The 22,324-nt window shown below is 39.7% G+C and overlaps 1 protein-coding gene across 8 annotated transcripts in view; it reads left to right on the plus strand.

Moving 5' to 3' along the window:
• The window catches only part of CLASP2 (cytoplasmic linker associated protein 2), a 130,256-nt gene that overhangs the window by 43,700 nt on the left and 64,232 nt on the right, over positions 1-22,324 (plus strand). For all 8 annotated transcript variants that reach the window (XM_042816974.1, XM_042816972.1, XM_042816977.1 and 5 more), the window contains 4 exons: positions 2,672-2,818; positions 17,069-17,148; positions 21,170-21,262; positions 22,066-22,211. In XM_042816974.1, the coding sequence (XP_042672908.1) occupies positions 2,672-2,818; positions 17,069-17,148; positions 21,170-21,262; positions 22,066-22,211 (466 nt within the window). The remainder of the gene's footprint in view (positions 1-2,671; positions 2,819-17,068; positions 17,149-21,169; positions 21,263-22,065; positions 22,212-22,324) is intronic.

A 22,324-nucleotide genomic window follows, 5' to 3' on the forward strand; every position in this document is an offset into this window, starting at 1 on the left:
ATTTATGGTACCGGGCTTTAACTTTGTAGTGACTGTACTTTCAATTTTAACGTTCTGAATGTAAATCATGAGAAGGACCAGCTATCAGGGGTTACAATCAGTTCAATATTTCAGACATGCTTATGCATATGAAAGAAGAAAACAATGGGATTTTGAAGTGATTTTCTCTGCAATAAGCAACTGTATGAAACTATTTCATAGGCTAGGTCTTTAATCCAATGCTAACAACGTCTTCAGTGCATGGACAAATACAGCCTTTGACAAGGCAAAGAAATTTGATTGTGTTGTCATGACAATTGTTGAATGCATAGTTTACAAAGCAAGTAAGTAGCAGTTTTCCGAAATAGAGTTTCTGCATTCTTGCATCGTGCAATAACTTGCACAGTTCCTCATCTTCAGTGCTCCTTGGTCATCTGCAGCTTGGGAAGAACACAGCTGGAGATGTGGGCTCCCAGAGCACAGTGCTGTTTGGGGTGGTTTGGGTGCTGGTGTGTGGCTGCTTTCTGATTAGCAGATTCTGAGTAAATGAGCAAATGCTCACTTGCTATTTTTAAACTTGTACTGTAAATAACTTCACTTTTTCCAAGGCGTCTTATACAGTACTTTTGCATATCAGTGCTGTGGTGTAGTGCTGCTGGATACTAGCATGGAAGTCCACCCTGTTTCATTGCGGGTACTCAAAATGAAAAAAAAAAAAAAGAATATGCAGCAACAAAAGCATTTTTATTAGAAAAGCCTATTTGTCATGTTTAATCACTTTTTGTGACAGCATAATGATGCATGGATGTTGGTCTGTTCAGATGTGCAAGTATCTGCATGATGCTCTAATGCCGTTTTAAAATGATCTGCAGCGTCACAGCATCCTAGATAGAAACCATTCTTATTTATGTCTCTAATAACCCTCATTTCTTGATCTGACAGCTGGGCTTTCCTGCCCAGAAGTCCTGAAGTCTGGCTACCTTTAATCTACAAGAATAAGAGCAGCAGGAATCAAAATGTATCCCTCCTTGAGCTGGGCTGCTCCCATGGCAACGTGCAGCCTCTGTGGTGCATGAATCCAGCCCTGCCTGCGCTGAGGGAGTTACTCTAAAAATCAGCTCTTGAGAAAGGAACGATTGTATGAAAATCACTGCTGTGTCGGTGTGCATCCAGATGTTTATTGCTTTTTTTGTTGGTTTGTTTGTTTCTTCTTTCATCACAAAGACTTGGCTGTGCAGCACAATGATTTTTGCTAGTGCAAGAAAAAAATTCAGCTGTAGGACTGGCAATCTCTGACATGTGCAGCGTGGGGTGTTCCCATGTTCGCTGTTGCTGCAGATGCTATTGGAAAAAAACTGCTTTACTGCTTTAATAAAAGCGGCTTCCCTTTGGGAGGCTGTGTTATTAAACATAGGTGACATATTGCTGGGAACGAGTTCTGGATAAGCCAGGGTAAAAAGGCAGCGCTCCGGAGATAACAGAGGTGTGCAATCCAATGGTTTTTGTTTGTTTTGAGTGCCAGTTTTTAGAGAGGGTAATATGCTACATTGGTCTTTGATTGCTGTGGTGCAGCTGCGGCTCAGCCTCGCCCATTTTCTTTAATATGGGAGCCATAGGCTGATAACTTTCTTCCGTGCAGAAGCTTATAGGTAAATCCTTCTTCCGCTAAATGGATTGATTAACCGTTACGTTCTCCTGCTGGAATATACATACATTATTTTGAAGGCTGAGCGTTTTCATTGAGGCTATTCTATCTAGTGATGAGAGATCGATCTGTTTCTTGCTCGGACATGTACAGAGCTGGAGTGAGAGAGAGGAGCACACACCCTGGAGCACTGTCGGTCAGTCTGTCTAATCCTCCAGTGAAGGATGGGGATTGTGGCGAATGCCGTGCGTGGGAACGAGTTTCTTTGCATGAGGGATTTCCACCTTTCCCCCTGGCCGTGGCTCCCAGCAGATGATGTCACCTCGCAGCTCATTGGCTCCGCCTGCACCTAGTGCAGGGAAGGCAGAGAAAGATGCCGGCACAAATCTCAGTGGTGGATCTCGGGTGTTGCGAGCAGGTTCCAACAGCATCTTGGATTAGCATTTAGAATCGACTGCGTGTGGCCATGTGAGGTGCTGGGTCCTTCCTAGGGCCAGGGGATTTAAGAGCTATCAGAGGAATGAGGCGGCTGATCTGCAAGCGGATCTGCGATTGTAAGTTGAAAAATCTGGGTGGAAGGGAAGAGACAGGGAGTGCTGGTAGACACATTGTGGGAGGATGTGTAGCAGAAAAATGCATGCACGAGTAAAAGAAGAAAAGGGAGAAGCATTTGTCTTCGGTAGAATGCAGCGATACAGAATGGTATTTCCTTGGGGGGAAATACATGCAAGTGGGCAAAAATATTTGATCTGTGCAAAGATATTTTCCCTTTGTGGGAATGAATGTGAAGGATTCATTTTTAGGTGCAGTGCTGTAGCGATTAATTATGAAGGCAAAATGATATTTTATGAACACTTACTATGTAGAAAATGCTGTTTATTTCTGATTGTCATTTTATTCGTAGGTCACAGCCAGAGGACAAAGTGATAATACACGTTTTTATTTATGCATTTTTTCAGTCGGTGAAATATGAAGCAGAACAGACGATTGAGAACTAAATATGCATTCATTCTCATATATATTTCAATTTAATGTATCCTTTTCTAGACAAAAGCTTCGATGATGAAGAGTCAGTGGATGGAAATAGGCCATCGTCAGCTGCTTCAGCCTTCAAGATTCCTGCACCTAAAAAGCCAGGAAATCCTTCCAACAGTGCAAGGAAGCCGGGTTCTGCTGGTGGGCCGAAGGTTGGAGGTAATGTAAAGCTATTCAGCCTCTAATGGGTGTTGCCAGAAACCTTGCTAGAACAAGCATAAAACAGAACTTTGAAAGGTGATGTTTAATTCATGACTGCAGTATTCTTGCAGAACTGATAACAGTAAGGGACCCTCTTTTACGTAATTATTTGTCTTCAAAGGTGTGTGCATAAAGCCTGCCTGCTTTATGATGTGCAATTGGCTTATAGAGGCCTCACAAATAAAAAAAATATCTGGAGAATGTGATTGTATTGGTAGATTGAATGTATGCATGTGAATTCATGGAATTCACATGTCCATCACAATATATACCATAAAATTGTGAAACTCTATAGTAAATGTATGTAAGTGAATTTTTTACTGTAGGTGTGCTCTGTTTTGCATGGCTCAAAAGGGCTGGTCATCAATTGTAGACTTCAGCAGAGGTGTATGGTACAGCTCAGTGACTTCTACTACTCCATAAACTGCCAGAGTAATGTGAAACTAATTGTAAAAGATACAAATGAGAGCCAAAACTGTTGCCAGGATTTTTTTCATGGTAGATTTCAAAGTAGAATAATGATGATGCTTGCTAATTATAATCATTGAAGGTGGACATGCTTTTTCTTCTTTTTTTATAATAGCTGGGAGGGGCGGAATCTCACCAGCAACTGTTCACTGCTATTTAAAAAAAAAGTGACACCTTTTTTGATGGTTTATGCACACATTCAGAAAAATGTGTAAGTAAGTGGAAACATACCATGCTTTAGGTATGGTACTTGATAAATAATTGTTTCTTTTGGTAGGGTGTTCTTCTGAACTCGACAGCAAAGATAAAATTTGAACTAAAATATGCATACCTAACAAGCTGCAGTATCTGTTGGCCTCTCAGTAAGATAGAGCTCATGTTTTGGCAATTCATTGCATCTCTAATGTGATCTTCAGACTTCCTGATACATTGAAAAGATTCCCGTAGGGCGGGATCAGCACTGCCATCGTACAACTCACAATTGATAGCAGTATGAATCAGGAAGTGCCACTTAAAAGACTTTCTAAGGGAAACTGTCTTTGAAATTAACAGTTTGTATTTTGTTGCTGTTATTTATTTCTATATCTTTACAGCCTACAGCCTAGAACTAGGTTCTTACAGAAAACCATTGGTTTGATGTTAGAACCATTGCTTCTGCTTCTTTTGAGAGAAAACAGAGGTGTCACCATTAAATGAATGAAAAAAGGAGTGAGTCAAAGGACATGACAATGAAAAAGGACAATTACTCGAACATCTTATTTCCAGAACCATTAAATAAATAGATACATGGGAGGACTTGAGATCAGAGGAGGCATATGGTTCAAACATCTTTCCAGAACTATCTGTTGATGAGCTCCCAACTCATGAACCTATAACTGGTGCTGCCATCCCTGCTGCCTGCAGTGGGTCCCACCTGGGGTGCCGGCCCGTCCCCTGCCTGTGCCTGGTGAGAGCTGCAGGTGCCATTGGGGCAGGACGGGGCTGCCCCTGCACGGCTGCTGCGAGGGATGAGGTGAGGAGGGCCCGAGGAGCTGCCGCTCTGCTGCCTGTGGGTGCTGGGGAAGCTCCTGCTGTGCTGGGCTGGTTGTAAACCTGTGTCCTGTGTCACATGGAGGAGCAGAAGCGAGCAGCAGAGGCTGCTACTTGGTGGCAGCAGGGAGGGGGCCAGAGGCTGGCACGTTTCCCTCTGTGCTGCTGCAGCAGGTCTGGTGGGGCAGGAACAGCACTGGTTTGGCTTTTTTAGGGCGCTTCAGTCATGGGGGCCCCATGGGGACTCTTATGTATTCAGTCTGAAAAGCTCTGACAGGTCCTTTCCTTGTCAGTACTTGGAGCTTAAATGTTTCTTCACTGATGACTACAGTTTCCACCATGACCCCACCAACTCATCCTAAATCGGTCACTTTCACCCAGTTGCAGAATTTCTGTGGAAAGCTGAGGGCTGAGGAGATGCTGGCTTTGCTCTCCTGATTAGAAATGTAAGGGAAACATCTGGTTTGTTCTTCATCTGAAAAACTAGTGAATCGTTTTTTTCCTTCATCCATGCTGCAGCAGCATCCCCAGTTGTTCCTTGTTCATCCTGTCCTGGAGGATGAGGAGAAGAGGAGCCTGAGATCTCAGCTACCTTCTCTGGCTCAGTAACAGAAGGCTTTCTGATTCACCTGGCTCTATTTTAATTTTTCTTTTCTTGATTTGGCTGAAGTTCTCACATAGAGGCATTTCTGCAACAAGCCAGTGTTTGCCCTGCCGGTTTGCAACCAGTGGTGTAAACAGGAGATGTACAAACCGTTTTTGTTTCCTATTCTTTTTTTTCTCTTTTTTTAAAAAAATTTTGGAAGCAAGCTAACAAAAGCAGTGACGTTCTTTAAGTCTTTTAAGTCACCCCCATTCTACAGGATCAGGTGCTTCATCAGACATAGCCTTTCCTTGTCAGGAGATGTATCGGGATGCAGGTCTCTACTGTATGCTAAGTCTGAGGACACCACTAAATTGCAAAATGAAATGAAAACGAAAACTAAATGAAAGTGCTTGAGAGCATCCGAAGGAGGGCTGTGGAGATCATGAAAGGTCTGGAGGGGACAACATACAAGGAACAGTTCTGGTCCCTTGATTTGTTCAGCCGAGAGCAGAAGAGCTGAGTGATTCTATTCTCACAGGAGCCTCACAGAGCTGACCTCTGCTCTCTGGTGACAGCGACAGGGCCTGAGGGAATGGCATCGAGCTGCATCAGGCTGAGGTTTAGGAGAAAGTTCTTCACCAGGGGGTGAATTGACACTGAAAGAAGTTTCACAGGATGGTGGTCACTGCCCCAAGGTGCTGGATTTCAGGAAGTGTTTGGACAGTGCTCTCAGGCATAAGGTTTGTGTTTTGGATGGTCCTGTGTGGAGCCAGGAGTTGGACTTGGTGATGGGGTGCATTAAGGTTGTGATCGGCGGCACAGAATCCAGCTGAAGGCCTGCATCTGGCGGTGTTTGTCAGGGATTGGTGCTGCATCCAGTCTTGGTTAACATCTTCATTAGTGACCCTGATGAAGAGATAGTGTCCACCCTCAGCAAGTTTGCTGGTGATATGAAGCTGGGAAGAATGGCTATACTGCTATTCAGTGAGACCTGGACAGGCTGGAGAGTTGGGTAATGAGAAACCAGGTTAGGTTTAACAGGATTGACTTCAGTCTTGCACCTAGGGAGGAATGACTTCGTGCACCAGTACGGGTTGAATGATGACCTACTAGAGAATCATGGAATCACAAGGTTGGAAAGGACCTCGAAGATATCTAGTCCAACAGTCCTCCCATCACCATTGCTACCACAAGCTACTAAACCTTATCTCATAGCTCTTCATCCAGATGCCTCTTGAACACTGCCAGGATGGTGACTCCACCAGGGAGTAGCTCTGCAGAGAGGGACGTGTAGGAGTCCTGGTGGACAATACTTTGGCCATATCTACAGTAGGGGTGACATGGCTTGTCATTGCCTTCAGAGGCAGGTGTGATTAAGTCTGCAAGAAAGATAGGCTGCTAAGAAAGTATCAGAAGTGGGCAAAATTAGCAGGGTGAAAAATCCAGTGATCTGTTTTTGGGCACACTTTGTTGCTGGGAGGTGCTCAGGCACTTCCGTTCTTCTGAAGAATAAAAAGTGTTGGATCTTCAACTTAATGAGGTAGAGCTTCATCTGGCATGGTGTTTATTCCATGAGTGATGCACTTCCCTAAGGTAGTGATTTGCCAACAAATACAGTGTCCTGCACAGCTGATCTACTTCTGGCACGCTTGTTTTCAGCTGTTCACTGGAGTGGCACAGCCTCTCTAATACCCATTTGCTCCAAGGCCACCTTCTTGAGAATGCTTGCAGTGTGTGTTATGTACTTCAAGAAATGGATATTCATGGGCTCTTGGCAGCTTGGCAAGACACTTCTGGGTTGAAATAGACACCATAATTTCTAGCAGAAGACAACCTAAGTTGAGTGTTAGCCAGATGAGCTATATTTTATATCCTTGTGCTCTTCAAGATCTCTTGGAGGGCTTTGATTGGTTCTCCTGCCAATGTGAACTCCTTCTACCACGATTTCTACTATTCAGAAGTTTTATGTAGTGTGGATGTTGGTAGGGAAGCTCCATCCATACCTCAACGAGAAGGCTGGCCTCTTTCCCCATGTTGTCAGTTGAGGTCAGTAGTCTCTAAAATCGGTGAAGTGTAGGAATGCTGGCACTTCATTAGACTGGAGTGACACTGGGAGGAAAAGCTTGCAGATTAAACCATGTCAGGGTGAAAGTTTGTAATAACTTCCAGTTGTATGCTTAAGAGAACCTCTGTAGGGCTGGAACATTATTCTTACTGTTGTAATTTAAGGCAATAACTTGAACTTCATAATTTTTAGAGTATCTCCAGTGAGAAGATCATGCATCAAGTATTTTTGTCTGGGGTTTGTTGGCTTTCTTTTATGTGTTATATTGGCCTAGTAGCACTAATAGATGTTGCTTACTGTTTTGCACTAATAATATTGTTAGACTCTTGGAAACAAGCATAGTTTAGGATGAATTATCCAACAGCAAACCAGCAAAGGTGATCTTATTAGTTTAAAATAAGAGCTATTCTGAGTGCTGTTTTAGAATAGATTTTGGAGTAAGCATGTTGATGATGAGGCTGTGGATGCCCCATCCCTGGAGGTGTTCAAGGCCAGGTTGAATGGGGTCTTTGGGCAGCCTGGTCTAGTATTAGATATAGAGGTTGGCAGCCCTGCCTGTGGCAGGAGGTTGGAGCCTCATGACCCTTGAAGTTCCTTCCAACCCTGGCCATTCTGTGATGCCAAGTGGAATCCAAAGGACATAATGTTTTGCTTTTTTGCTTTTTTTTTTTTTTTTTTTAACCTTAGTTAAAAAATCTGTGCACACAAAAAAAGCTTGGGGTTTTTTTTTTCAACATTGAAATAAAAGGATTTATTATGCTGCTTTTTCTTAAACTGTTGTAAGGTTCTGATTCTCAGTGGAATCTGCTAGTGTGGCAGTGTGAGGTTTGATGTTGGTACTACTTGACATAACCATCAGTTTTAGGGTGATCTTAATTCCTAACAGCCTCCAAATGTTTGCTGGCTCAAAAGTCATTAAAAAGACTGTCTTCTAGGTAGGAATCCATTAACTGGAAAACAGGAAAACCAGGTGAACAGTTTTTTTTTTTTTTTTTTTTTTTTTAAAAAAAAAAAAGGTTATAGCAACTATAATAGTGTGGTACACATTCTTCTTAACTAAAGGAACACATTCTTCCCTCTAGGAAGTTATTCACACCTTCAGTAAATTTAAGTTCAGATTGTATATCTCTGTCTGTAGTGAGTTTTATTAGCATTGTAATGCTCTTTTTTCCTCCTTCTCAATAATAGCAGTGCAACCCTATGAAAAGTGTTGCAGTGGTACTGATTTACTCCTTTGGAATCCATTTTTTAGCAGAAAAAGATTTCAGTACTATAAGTTGTTATGTTAGTATGAGGCAGTATAGGTGAAAAGTCTCTGCCTAAAACAGATGTACAGAAAAATGGATGCTTGCCTTCTGAAACCTTAGCCAGGTTAAGTTAGCCTCATTAAAGCTATATTGTGTAGTTAAGAAGTGTATTTGTTAAAAGGACTTCAGTAATTGTGGAACTGTAAATACAAATTGTTAGTGAGTGGACTTGAGTATAGCAGGATAAATGCCTTTCTTGCTGTATTGATTATCTTCCAACTGATGAAGACAGTGCTGTGTTTACTTGACACACAAGAAAGGCTTCACACTAATCATACTCAAATTATGTTATACTTTTGAGTTCTACGGAAAACAAGCTCTGGAGTACTAGTTCTATTAAAGCATTGTGATAATCCTTCCTCTATTACTTGTTTAGTTTTCATGAATGACTTCCCAAGTGCTTTATTTGTCACGTAAACCTAACTAGGCTTTTCTTCATAATTGTATCTCGACCCTTTGTGAGCCACAAAACCAAGATCTTGGCATTCAGAGCATCACTGACACTCTGTGACAGTTACCTTCTTGGCTTACAGGTTGCTGAGAGCTGGGATGGTTTTTTTTCTGCAGTCAGACCTGTCTTTCTGACCACCCTTTAGAATCAATAGGTGGGAATTGACATTGAACCAGAAATTGTTACAGAATACTTGGTGTCCCCACAGTGGAAGTACATTACTTTCCTTCCCTACACAGCCTTGCCCATTTTTTTGCTGGTTAGCTGGTTTGCAATGATGCAGTCTTCAGCTGCATCAACCTAACCCAGAATTCAGGGAAGTAGGAGGAATTCCAGCTTTCCATCTTCTCCTCCAGTTGTTTTGTTGCTGTTTGATCTCCTGTGTAGGACTTCAGGAGAAGGTTTCATTTCATACGATCAGTGATCTGTTCTCCTTAGCCATAATTCGTGGGGATTCCTTTTCTTGCCTGTTGTATTCTTTTGTTTGGAGCTTATCAGGTGAATTAGCAAACCAGCCCCAGAGACCAAAATTAACTGCATATACTCTTACTTCACATGCACATAAATACACTTATATACATTCATAGAGCATGTGTGTGTCTCTCTCTCTGTACATTTATAACTACTGTTTATTAGTCTCCCTAATAAAATAAGGTAGAGGATAAAATAAGAAGAGGGTGACAGCGAGCACTAATTAAGAAGTCTGTAAGTGAGAGCTTATAACGTTTTGTAACCTTCTTTTAACATCTGTGCTATATGATATAGTCCCAAGCATCCTACTAGCCATCATGGTAGTACCAGGCAGTGGTGAGAATAGGGAAGAAGAGCCAACCCTTGTTTATTTTGCTAACATGGAATACTGATTTTTAAAGCACTGAGAAGGGGGAAGGCAATTTCTTTGTTTTCATGTGGCTGAATCTAGAAGGAAAGAGAGGAATGAGAGAGGAGGAGGGCAGACTGGAGTCAGCTGACCCTGTCACTTTGAGTCCTTAGGGACTGTGGCTGTGTTACACAGTAAGTGAAAACAGACATGCAGAGCAATCCCACATTGCTGCTGTTGAAGAGAAGCTGCTTTGCAAAGTAGAAAGCATGATTCCACTTTGTAGGGCTGGAAGGAGAATAAAGTGTCTGAAGTTTCATTTCTTAGGACAATTGTATGTACTTTAAAGTGGAGTAGAAAAGTGGACAAATGAAACAAAATAAAATAGACTAAAAATAAAAGGAAGAGGAATAAAATCAGTGCCACTCTAACAACTGAAAATAAAATAAATAGGGTTGAAAATAACTTTAAAATAAAGTAGAAACGTAAAGTGCTTATTATTATAATGTGGGAATGTGAATAGTGCAATTTTAGCAAAGTCACAAGTATTACTTGCACCAAATAAATAAGATGTTCTTAAAAATGTAAAGCATCCATCTGTTAAAATCAAATGAGTTGACCTTCTGTCTTGCCCTAGTGAACTTCTGCAATGAAAAGATAACAATTCATTGTCATATCCTTAAAACTTATTTCAGTTTGCAGCAGCAAACAATGTTAGTTCTACTTGTTCTTAATAGAGTATCAGTTTAAATTGTGTCAGTAAAGAAAGTGCTGCTGAAGAGAAGCAGTAACAGTGATAAAAATTCCTCTCTTTCTGAACACATGACATCCCAGCAAAACCTCCACATAATTACAATACCACAACCCAGCCTGTTTTGTAAAACAAGTTCTAGGTGATACAAATGAGTTGTTTGTGCTCCTGGTTGTTCTCAGTAATAATGCCTGTAATGTAGAGTAATTGGCAGGATTTTACCCTATTGAGGTGTAAGGCTAGGAACAAATTAAAGCAAAATGTAAATTCTAGGTTATTAGAGGACTAGACTAAAGCTGAAAATAAGTGAAATTTGCATAACATTAGCATAACATTTTAAGCCCACCTGTTGAAGCTTGGCAAGCAAGGCAGGGTCACAAATGGGCTTTTAAGTATTTGTGAGAATCAGCTGTTAGAGAAAAAAATGCATGAGCGATTGGAAGATAACAGTGTGAGCATGAGCATTGTGCTTGCTTTGAAAGATGTCTGTGTGAGCTGATAATTCAGCACAAACAAACATTAATCAACTGTGAGATGAGCCCAGAGGAAGTCAGGGATCTGTATTCCTGTTGCTCGAGGAGCTGCCTTTTCCCCCCATGCAGTACATGGCCTTATCTAACTTAAGCTGTCCAAACCTTGAGCTGACATGATTACTTTCTTTCTTGTGTTGTCAGCATGTCTGCCTGCTTCACAGGTGCTTGTTAGTTGATCTGCATAGCATACTTGTGAAAATAGCTAGTAATATTAGTCTTCTATAATTGTGAAACAGTGCTGCATTGAAAATTGGGTATTGAGGCTAGAGCTGTTGAAAGTGTGCATTCAGTACTGGAACAAAGCTTCAAATACTGCTAAGTCTCTCAGAGGATATATTGTTTTCTTTAGTTCATATGCTCAATACACAATTCCAAAGGAATCTTCACACTCAAGAACAGCTGAAAAATTTAGACAAAGAATGCTAAATCTTCAATTTCTTCAATTCCAACTTCAGTTGAAGTGAGAATTAGCTCCTGCTTCTTCCTACTACGTGAGTCCTGGGACAAGGAACATGTGTGCACTTCACTCTGTGATTGCTCTTGGATCATGTGTCACATCTCAGCGACTGAGATGGGAGCATCTAGTGATTATGCACTTCCTGTCACCCCGTTTGCTGTAAGCATAGCTCACTCCTGGTTTCTTCTCATCCCTCCTACCCCTATTCTTTATTGGAATGAGTAATTGCATGGAAAGTTCTGCTTAGCATTGCAGTCCTGAGAGAGAGAGAATGCACTCCATTACTGCATGGAAACTTCTGTTCATGCTCAGTGGCTTTGGCATGTGGGAGCAATGTTGTGATGAAACAAGCACACCACAGGTCGAGTCTTTAACCTTGACTATCAAGTTTTCAATGGAGGAAGAAAAAAACAGCAACAGAAAGTAAGAAATAACAATTACTTGAATATATTTGAAAGTATTTTGCTATTTTGTTCAGTTTATGCAGCTGTTACAGCTTGAATGACTGTTTCTGGCTGCCTCAGGATCAAGGACTTTTGGCATCAGAGGAGTTGAGGTGGACAGGTTATCTCTGTTGTCAGTCACCGGGGCTGAATTGGCCAGAATTCATCTGTCATTTTCCTTCAACCAGGCTTTCTCAAGGGGGCTCTTTTATTCTGCAAAGTCACTGTGCTGTCTTCTGAGCTGATTTAAAACAGTGGGAAGGTATCCTAAGTCAGGTTTCCATTGAAAGTTGTTTATTTAGTGTTAGCATTGTACCTGATGATTAAAGAATGTATTTTTGTTTCTGAAATTGATTACCAAAAAATCTGGTTGTGTTGGGACAGCTGAAGAGTTTTACTGATCCTGGTTGCCTGCCTGGTGCCTGTCAAAGGCACTTCAGGCCATGGTTTTAGTGTAATTTAACTGACATAAGGGGCTCATACATGTTTCTTCTGCTGTTCTTCTCCCTCCTTCTTTTTCCCCTCTGTGCAAAAATAACTGCCATCAAACAGACATGCTGAGCATCTCTGTATGGTAATCTCCCAATGTTTTTCCAGCGTTAATTATCAGAGCCCATTTCATGGAGCCCTGTGTTTTATGCATGAGGTCTGTCAGGTAGGCAGGGTTTGTACTCCTAAAAGCTCTGAAAGTGCAGACAAGTTCCATAGTATCAGGTTTTTTGAGGATGGGGAGTTGTTTCTCTCCAGATGCAGTTGGTTTTTATCTCAGAAAACATACATGAGGCAGCTGGAATTTAGCTGATTGATTCAGCTAAATTGAATTGAAGTAAGATCACTGCAAGTTTATTTTTGGATATTCTGAGTTTTATTGGCAGAGCTGAGGTAGTTAGCAGGGTGACCTGTTCCTTAATTTGTGTGCAGAGCCTGGAACGTTTGTGTTCCGAATGGCACGGTTTGTTTTGTGAGTGAAACTTGGGGCATCTTATTACAGTAACAAAATCTTTTAACAGTTACTCTAAATATTGCTGGAAACTGTTAACTGATGTAACTATCTTCAAATGTATCAGCCCTTGTTTGCAAAACTGCACCTTGTCTAACTTTGATTGGAGTGCTTTTTGTTAGAGCAAGTCCTGTATCTCTGTTGCTCTAATAGTTTTACAGTTTTTGAGCTGGCAACTTGAAAATACCTATCATACAAAGTGACTCTTAATGAGCCCATGGAAAAATAACTTTGATCTTTAACCAGGTTCTTGAGACTGGACAGTAGCTCTTTCCTTGTCTATTGATGAAAGTTTTTTGATTAAAATCCAAACGTGGAAATAAGAGCTTGCTGAACTGAGGTAAAACCACCAGTGTTCCCTGTGTGCTGTTAATGAGTCAGGGTGTGCATTCTATTGAAAACAGAAATTGAAATAGGTTGTGCAGTCTTTCAAGATGCTCTACATCACCTAGTACTTTAAAACATGAAGGGATTTTTCAGAGTTAGTCGACTTCCAGACATTTGTCCCATGTTTTTGAGAAGCAGGGGTTTGAAAACTGCATAAGAAAAGATGTTATTCTGCACTGTTGTTTTAATTGTAGCAGTAATTGCATGGCGTCTGGAAAGATGGAGTGCTTCCTTACTGAGCCACTGAAATGTAGCCTATGTTAAGGGCTTCACCAGAATCATTTTCTTAAAAATCACCTTTGCCAGCTGAGAGGTCACAATTCAGATCATCAAACACAGATAACTTCTTCCTGCAAAAAGGTACCATTTCAAACGTGAGTAGTAATAAAAGCTGACCGAAGGAGAAGTAAATACATTTGTGAAACACTGCTCAGGAGCTACAGAAGATTCAGGAAATCTCACCGTTTGAGAGCCTAACAAACAGCAGAACACTCAGGGACTGTGGAAACTTATTGAGGATTGTCTTGGCACATTGCAAGTTCTGTCCTCCTCACAGGCAGTCAGATTTTATATCATTTAAAGGGATTCTATGAGTTGGTGATAGCAAAAACTGGTTGCTATAATCTAAGGAAGTATCTTCTAATTTCAGTCATTTATTTTGTATGTTGGGTTATTTTGTATCAACGCTGCTAAACTTCTTTTTCTTCCACGTTAGCACAGTGTTTGTGTCTGCCCACACTGAGGCAGACCGGGGAACTTCTCTCACTGTAAGCATTCCTCCAGCGTATTCCTAGCCCAGCCTCTCCTGGTCTGATTCTCTGTTTGGTTGTGCTTGTGATACAGTGATAGGGTCAGTAGGAGGAACCAGTGGCAATTCCAACTAATGTATTGTATGAAAAGCTGAGTGATTTGTGACCTTGTCCTGTGCACTTTGCCATGCTGAGCTGAAGCGGCTGTCAGTTCCTAATTAACGACTCAGTAGAATTTTACAAAATCAATAGGGTAGCAGATGGATTTTTTAATATATATATATATTTAATAAGGAGTGTTGAGATTCAGTTTGTGGTGAAGTTATTGAATGGCCTTGGGGATTTTTGGTATTTCAGTTTTGTTTATTTCAGAGGAAAAAAAAATCCGAATAATCTTACTCCAAGAGTAAGATCCTGTTCCTGTGTGCTGTTAGAGAATTCAGAGGGATAGAGTGAGTTTGTGTAGCAGTGTGCTTTTTAAAGCTTACCAGTGCAGTGTATCAACACACAGCTGTGTTCTGTGGGTAATTATTTTTAAAAAAGCAACTAAAAGCAGAATCATGCTTTGATTAGACTGTTCCTTGTTTCAGCAGAAGAATATCAGTCCACTACTATTCTAATGCTGTATTTCTTCTTCCTTACTGTGTTCTTTGTTATGCTGTTTCTGTCCCATCCTGGAGAGCTTTGTAGGTACTTGTGGAGAGAGCATGAAAATGGTAAAGCAAGACAGTGATCCCAAGTCATTGCAGTGGCATCATAAGATTTCAAGTGTTACAGTTTAAAAGCAAGAGGAAGAAATTTGCAGAGGACTTTATAATGCCTGGTTGTTAAAACTGCTTTTACTAAACAAATAAACAAAACCAGCAATCAAAATCCAACAAACTTAATTTTTTAATTTGCATTCAGGACTTGTTCTGGTTATTGAGCTTTTCACATTACTAAGCAGCTCAAAACCTTGTGACTGGGGAGAAACTTTCTTACAGAAAGAAAAAAAACAAGTCACAGGGCCTCTTTAAACAGTAGGAATTCTTGAATTGAACTTAAGAAGGTGTCATCTCTCGTAGTAAAGTGCAAGAAAAAAGGGGCACATTTCCTTTGCCTCCATCCCCACACACATGCAAGCTAAGATGAAAGCACCAAAGTTGGAGATGCTTAATATGCTGTAATTTTCTTCCATATCAAGACTTATTTTCAGTACGTTCTCACCAGCTTCCTGATGTGGAATCAAGGCCTGCAATTGGCTTTGTGAGCCTTTCTAACCAGGCTGCTTGAATGATAAGAACTGGTGAAAGTTATAATTGATCAGTAACAAGAGGATGAAATCTGTGTATAAATGTCTTGTGTGCATTGTTCATCTCTTTCAGATTCATTTCTGCTCTTTTTTTTTTTTTGCATAGGGGTCTAGATCCAGCAGTGGTACTGATAGCTCTCTTCAAAGACAGAGCTGTTTGATGAGGCTCTGGATTTTAGTTATCTGCTGTGTACTTGCAGATATTAAATGCAGTGGGCTTACAGGCCCTTGGAATTACTTACAGTGTTCTTACTGTCAGGAATGCAGTGGTTGAAATTGTCTTTGATAAAAAGATGATGTGTTATGTGGCTGTAAGTTAATAACATGCGTTGTTTAGTGGAAGACATCAATAGTTAAAAGGTATGCTTCTAGAAAATGTGCTGTCATAGCTGGGTCTAAGAACAACAGGCATACAGCTTATCAGACTGTGGCATACTCTGCCAGATCTGTCAGCTATAGGTCTGAGGGGAGCATCTCTTAAATAGGAGTTTTGTAAAGCTCTGGCATTGCTTTTGTGGAGGAAAGACAAGCTTTATAAATGCATGAGAGGTTCTTTGGAAGGGTATCTTCAATTGTGTGCCTGTTAAATTCTGCCAGCAGAGTTAATCACAATGGATTGCGTTCTCTGAAATTTTTTTTTCTTGCTCTCTATAGAGGTAATTCTACTGAGTGAGTTGATCAGAATACTTACCAAGCAGTCAGGAAAGAAGATGAGCAATGTTTTCTTCCTTCTGCAGTATAGACAAAGGCAAAGCTGTAAAAGCACTTTGAGGATCAGTAAATGAAGAAAAAAAATGGGCTGTTTAAATTAACTAATTGAAGCTGTGTCCCTCAGTAGTAGCAGTGTGTCCCTCTTTTTTCTAACATCAGAAATTGTTATCCGTTAGATAAATTGTGTTCCCTTATACAGTATTATTGAGCTCAGGCTTGTTGCTTTCAGTATGATACAGAAATGCTAACGTGTCCAATTTCTGGTAGGTATCATTCAAAAGTGTTCTTGAACTGCAGTTTCAAAGGAGCGGGAGAGAACCTAATCTGCGTAGGGGTGTTCAGGTCTGTTCAGTCTGCAATCTGAACCATACTTGAAGTGGATGCTCACACTTTGAAGTACACAAGAGTACAGTCATAGCAGTGCTTAGCCCTGCACTATAAATAGAAGGTCTGGGTCTGTAAGCCATAAAACATCTGTGAAGACTGTAGCCACTGAGTGTTTGTGTTGTCAGAAAGTCCTCGTTTTGTGTTTTTGATGGCCTCTCAGGCTTAACTTCATTTAATGATGGTTATTTGCCCAAGGAGGCTGTGGATGCCCCATCCCTGCAGGCATTCAAGGCCAGGCTGGATGTGGCTCTGGGCAGCCTGGGCTGCTGGTTGGCGATCCTGCGTATAGCAGGGGGGTTGAAACTAGATGATCATTGTGGTCCTTTTCAATCCAGGCCATTCTATGATTCTATGATTGTTTGTGCTGTAGTAAGTAAAATACATCTCTGCTCCAGCTGATGCCTCCATTTCAGCTGAAAAATCTGAAATTTTGTGCTTGGGAGTGTTTGCATTATCAGGATGCAATCCTGATCACCTTTACATGTTGTACTGAACATGTTTCTGGTTAAGCACAAATAAAAATGATAAAATTAAACCATTAACTTTGTCAGTGGAAGCTGCTTAGAATTCTCAAAGAATGAAAAGGTTTTTTTTGTTGTTGTTTGTTTTTTAACTTCAAGGTGAAATCAGTGTTGCAGTTTTACAAAGGTTGAATATTCTGGCTTTTTGTGAGCTGTATTAATTGTTTGAAAACAGGTTGAAAGCTAATTCTTTCACTTTGAAAACCTGGATGTGCATTAGATTCTGTTTAACCTTTTTTTATGTTTTTGTAGGTTCCTCTAAAGAAGGAGGAGCTGGAGCTGTGGATGAAGATGATTTTATTAAGGCATTTACAGATGTTCCTACTGTACAGGTAAGCTGTGTATGCTAACTTTTGTTTCAGGAATATGCTATTTACAACACTGTCTTAGCTTAGTCTTATAATTTTATAGTCTTTCAACTGAGGTGCCATTACCTTTCTGTCTTTATGAGCTCTGCAATTTACATCCTCCGTGAAAACTTATTATTTTTTCCAGTTGTTAATTAGCAAAACCCACCTTTTAAGACTATTTTACAAATTATAATCCCGTCGTTTCAGTTGAAATGCATTATTACTTTGCTTAATCTTTTCCAAGGAGTTACTGAAAATAATTGCGTGTTTCAATTTTTAATAAGAAAAACATTTCCATAATCTTAGGGAAACACAGGATTTGAAGTTTCATGGGATAAGCAACTAATAATAATATAAGCAAATAATTTTAAAAGCAGGAATTACAGTTTCAACCCTGACTTTTTGAATTCTAATGATGCTTGTCAGACATACACGCACTCATCTGTAGCAACACTTCAAAAAAAGAGAAACCTTATAGTGACTTATTTGAATGCTAATGAACCTTTTGGATGCTGAGTTCTTGAAAGTTAAGATCTTCTCTTTTAACAGTTCCATAAGCCAGAGACTCACACATGAGCTGAGTCACCTAACTCATGTTTTATTTGAGCAGCTGAGCAGTGCAAGGCAAGCAAAAACTCAGCCAAAGTTTTAAAACACCAGCAAGATTTTGTACAACTCCTTTCTCTTGATATATCCTTCTGTTCTATTTTTATTTAAATATTATATATATTTATTTATATATTATGTATTTTTATATTATATATTTATTTGAAGATGATAATGTGGTTCATTGTTAGATGTCATTTTACAGACTGAAATACTGTCTGCTTTAATGAACAAACATGTTATCTCCATGGTTCCTGTCTCGTTCAGCAAAAGTTTGTTTTTGCTGTAAAGGTTTTGTTTCTTCTTTGCCTCTCCAAGCTGTTAAGAATTCTTTGGAGAGCAAGACCATCAGTCTTTTCATATTATTTGGCCGTGTTATGTTGACCAGTCATAATCCACAACTCTGAAAACATGCTGCCTGTAATTTGATACTTCACTATTTACAGTCCTGAGCAGAGTTCTCTGATCACTCAAATTGCTTAATAACACTGGGAGGGAGAATAGAAGTGGAATATTGGATGTGTGTGTGTGGGGGGGGAGATCTTTTTCTCTGACTCTGCTGGATGACTTGGGAAGGTAGGTCATTGCTTAACTGCAGATGGTGGAGGAGGAGAAGGACCACCTGGTCCTCACTAACAGCCCTTAAGTGAAGTGGAGAGGCAAAGAGGAATGTGTAACTGACCCAGAATAACCTAATCTGTAATGTATGAGAATGTAAGACCTACTAGCCGGTCAAAAAATGAAAGTAAATGCTTATTATCTTTAAGAATAATGACTTTCTGATGTCCAATCCCAATCTCTGATCAAAAAAAAGGAAACGCCCTGCAATCTGAGACCACATTGGTTACTGTGGAAGGGAGAAGTTTTTCAGATAGACCCTGGGAAGAATTAGCAATGCACCAAAATCTGTTAGAATGGATAGAGGATGTTTTTTCTGTGTTGCTGGACCTGTTTCCATGTCTGTTTTCATTACACTTGTGTGGGTCTTAGTAGAGATTTCAGTAAAAACAAGGGAGGGAAATTTATTATGGAAATACTCTCAATGAAGTTAATTAGCACCTGGATTAATCAAGTAAATTCAGAGTATTTTCTCTGTGTGTTTAACTTGCTCCTAAAAACCTTCAGTGGTGATTCTGCTTTTCCAGTAAGCTATTCAAATGACTACGCTCACCACTGATCTTTAAGGAAGATCATATTGCTTACTCCTATCTAGTTTGTAATTCTAATGTGGAAATACCTTCTGTCCAATTAGTTATTTCTTTAATTTGTGTTGGTGTGTGTAATGTTTCTGTCTTCAGTGTGGCATTTACCATCACTGCTGAGCGTGTATGTTACCCTCCAATGGATAATTGCAGCTTATAGAGAAGATAGGTTGTTTTGAGATACAGTGCAATGGCTCTTTTTTTTGCTAATGAGTTCTTTACTTACAGCACTGTGATAGACTGTGAGGACTGTGCCTCCATGTTTAGCTTACAAACTGAATAGTTTTACAACTCTTTTTTCACTTTTGTTCAACTGGAAGCAAAAAATTCAGTTGTCATGTCGATAGGAATAATGGCCATCAATAGCTGCGTTCTTTTTCCAAACGAATTTATTTGTTTGTATAAATGTCTGACATTGAGACTAACGAAAAAAAGAAAGTGTAATTGTTGTCTGCACTGAAAACTCACAAAAGTATAAAGCGTGATTAATCAAAGGCAGGGAAAAAAGATTAAAAAACATAGCTTTTGTTTTGAAACTATGTATGGAGAATATATTTGGGATTTTTAGTGGAAAAATTTTAACTTCATTATAATTAAAGTTATGCCATTTACTAAATTGTTCATTAAAAAGCCAATTTGAATAGCAATTTGAATTTGCTTAGACCCATTTCTGTTTTTGCTGGGTAATCAGAATTTTGACTTCTTTGCCTAGGCATGCAGGCAGGGCTAACTAAAGTCATTGTACATGATGCTTCTGCCCTTGTCTATTGCCCAGCAATTATAATCCCATGGCATTAAATACAGCTCATGGACTGAGATCCCTCATCAGCTGAGAACAGAAATTGGCCTGTTTTTGAGGGCCCTCTCAGTGAGACAGCTTTACCAGAACCTCAGACTGAGTTTAATGTGTACACCAAAGAGGTCCTGGTTAGCTGCTGCCAAAAGCTATGATCATGCTCCCCTTGTGCTTGCATTTTGCTTTTGGGATAAGTTGGCATTGGCTGCTGAATTGACATATTTTTCTGTATGTTAAAGCCCTGAATTAGGAGCAAGACATAGCAAGGTGGTGGTGGTAAAGAGGAGCTAAGATTCCTACCATGCTTATCAGATTATTCAGATATGCAGGTGCTGTAAAGCATGGATATTTTCCACATCCTAAGTATTGCAGCATGAAATACACAGGCCTTCATTACTGTGTTCTGTTGCCAGAGCATAGGAGAAAAGGTAGAAATTAGTCTACTGTAGCTACTGTAACTTCAATTAGTTTAGTATAGTCAGGACATTGGAAAGCTGGTCGTTTGAAGTTGCACGGGAAAATAAACTATTTTCTGAAAAGTGTGGATTTGGCTTAACTGTAAAACAGAAGAGAGAGATTTGTAAATCTGCAGAATAAAATGAAAGATGTGTGTGCAAGGGACCAGAGTGAAAGTGCAAAGTGAGGTGTTCCTAACCACTGGTCCTCATTTCCACTACACACTCTGTGCTCTTGAACATACAAAAGTAATACCTTGCATTTAAGCAAGTAATTAGTGAGAATCAGTCACTAGTGTTGAGTTTCTACATAAGTTCTAATGATCACTTCCACTTTATAGGGCACAGGTCTTCTGGAAGTCCTGCAGAATATCTGGCACCCCATGTTGATGTCTCACTTGCTACCAGATGCCTGTGTCTGAGCAATTGAATGTAGTTCAGTATGTTTACGTAAACTACTTTGAGTGCAAGAAACTGGAAGTCCTTAGCATAAAATATGCTGTTGAAAAAATTCTGGCCAGAGCAGTTTTCAATGATTTACTTCGTATCTCCTTCATATTATTCTGAAGCTGGGGAAAAAAACAAAAAAATCCTTAAATTTTGCATATTCAGTGAACAGCAGATTATTTAAAATCATAGTGAATTGTAAGCTGAAAAAAAAGGCCAAAAAATATGAGGTAATGAAATTCTTACGAAAGATGAATTTCTAATGAAAGGTGAAATCTTGAGGAACATACTGATTCTTTTTTTCTGTTAGTGAGCATTCGCTGCTTAGTACTATCCTCAGTATTTGCTTTAAATTGCTTTTAATACCACTGGCATAGTTCTCTGGTGTTGTATAGGAAGGGCAAGGTTTTCAGAATTACAATGGAATTTTCAGTCGTCTTCAACTAGCTTCCTTCATCATGTTAACTGGGAATTTTTCTGTGTTTTTAATATTCCAGATCTATTCGAGTCGAGAACTTGAAGAAACGTTGAACAAAATCAGGGAAATCCTCTCAGATGACAAACATGATTGGGATCAACGAACCAATGCGGTAAACTTTCTGTCTGATTCCAAGTGTGGGTGGTTGCATTTTCCACTATATGGGTGACTGCATATTTGAAAATGCTTTTCTTAGTGATAGCACTCACAATACTCAAAGGCAATTTTATTTTACATTTTAAAACCACGAGCTTCCATGTATCAAATAATTTCAGAATAAGCTTTGGACAAGTGTTTTTTAAAGGGCTGAAGTATATTTTTGTTGACGTTTGAGTGGAAGCTTTTCTAAAAGGCCTCATAATTGTTGGGTTTTTATTTCTTCATTTCTTCAAAATTACATACTCTGCAGGTAAACTGCTAGCATTGGTATCCCTTGTGTGGCTGCAGTAACATTTACTTCTGGAATTAAAATGTCTGTGTGTATGTGGCAGCTATATTCTTCATCTAGTTTGGGTATCTTAGTAAGTATTCAGAAACGGGTATGTGAACATAGCTGTGTATGTGTGTATTTGTAGACTGAGATTTAAGACTTTCTATCTCCAGAATTTACATAATAATTTTTTTAACTGTTTTTAAGTTACTACCGTACACTTGAAAATGTGATTTGCTTTAGGTTCCTTATTGTTGACTAACATAATGTTCCTCTTCTGTGGAATTAGACCTTGCTGGAGACAGACACGCTACTCATACACTTAAACATTTTCATGCACAGTTGTCTCAAGAGCTGCCTTCAACTTTGAAACTGGAGACGTACATATGTACATTTTTACAATAATATGATACTTCTAAAAATTATTATTTTTAAAGAGAATATGTATTAGTAGTGTGCTAAACTGGACACCTTGCATTTTTTAGCTCAAGAAAGTACGGTCGTTGCTTGTTGCTGGAGCTGCACAGTATGATGGATTTTTCCAGCACTTACGGTTGTTGGACGGTGCGTTTAAGCTGTCAGCCAAGGATCTCAGATCCCAGGTGGTTAGAGAAGCTTGTATTACTGTAGCGTAAGTATGGTTTTACATTTGTTTGTGTACATTGCTAGATTTTAGTGTCATAGAGTCACAGAGTTAGAAAGGACCTGCAAATCATCTGGTCCAACCGCCCTCTCATTGCCATT

This window comes from Centrocercus urophasianus, unplaced genomic scaffold (assembly GCF_019232065.1).
Source record: "Centrocercus urophasianus isolate 14NV4802_14NV808 unplaced genomic scaffold, USGS_Curo_1.0 seq_16, whole genome shotgun sequence".
In the NCBI taxonomy this organism is placed as follows: Eukaryota; Metazoa; Chordata; class Aves; order Galliformes; family Phasianidae; genus Centrocercus; species Centrocercus urophasianus.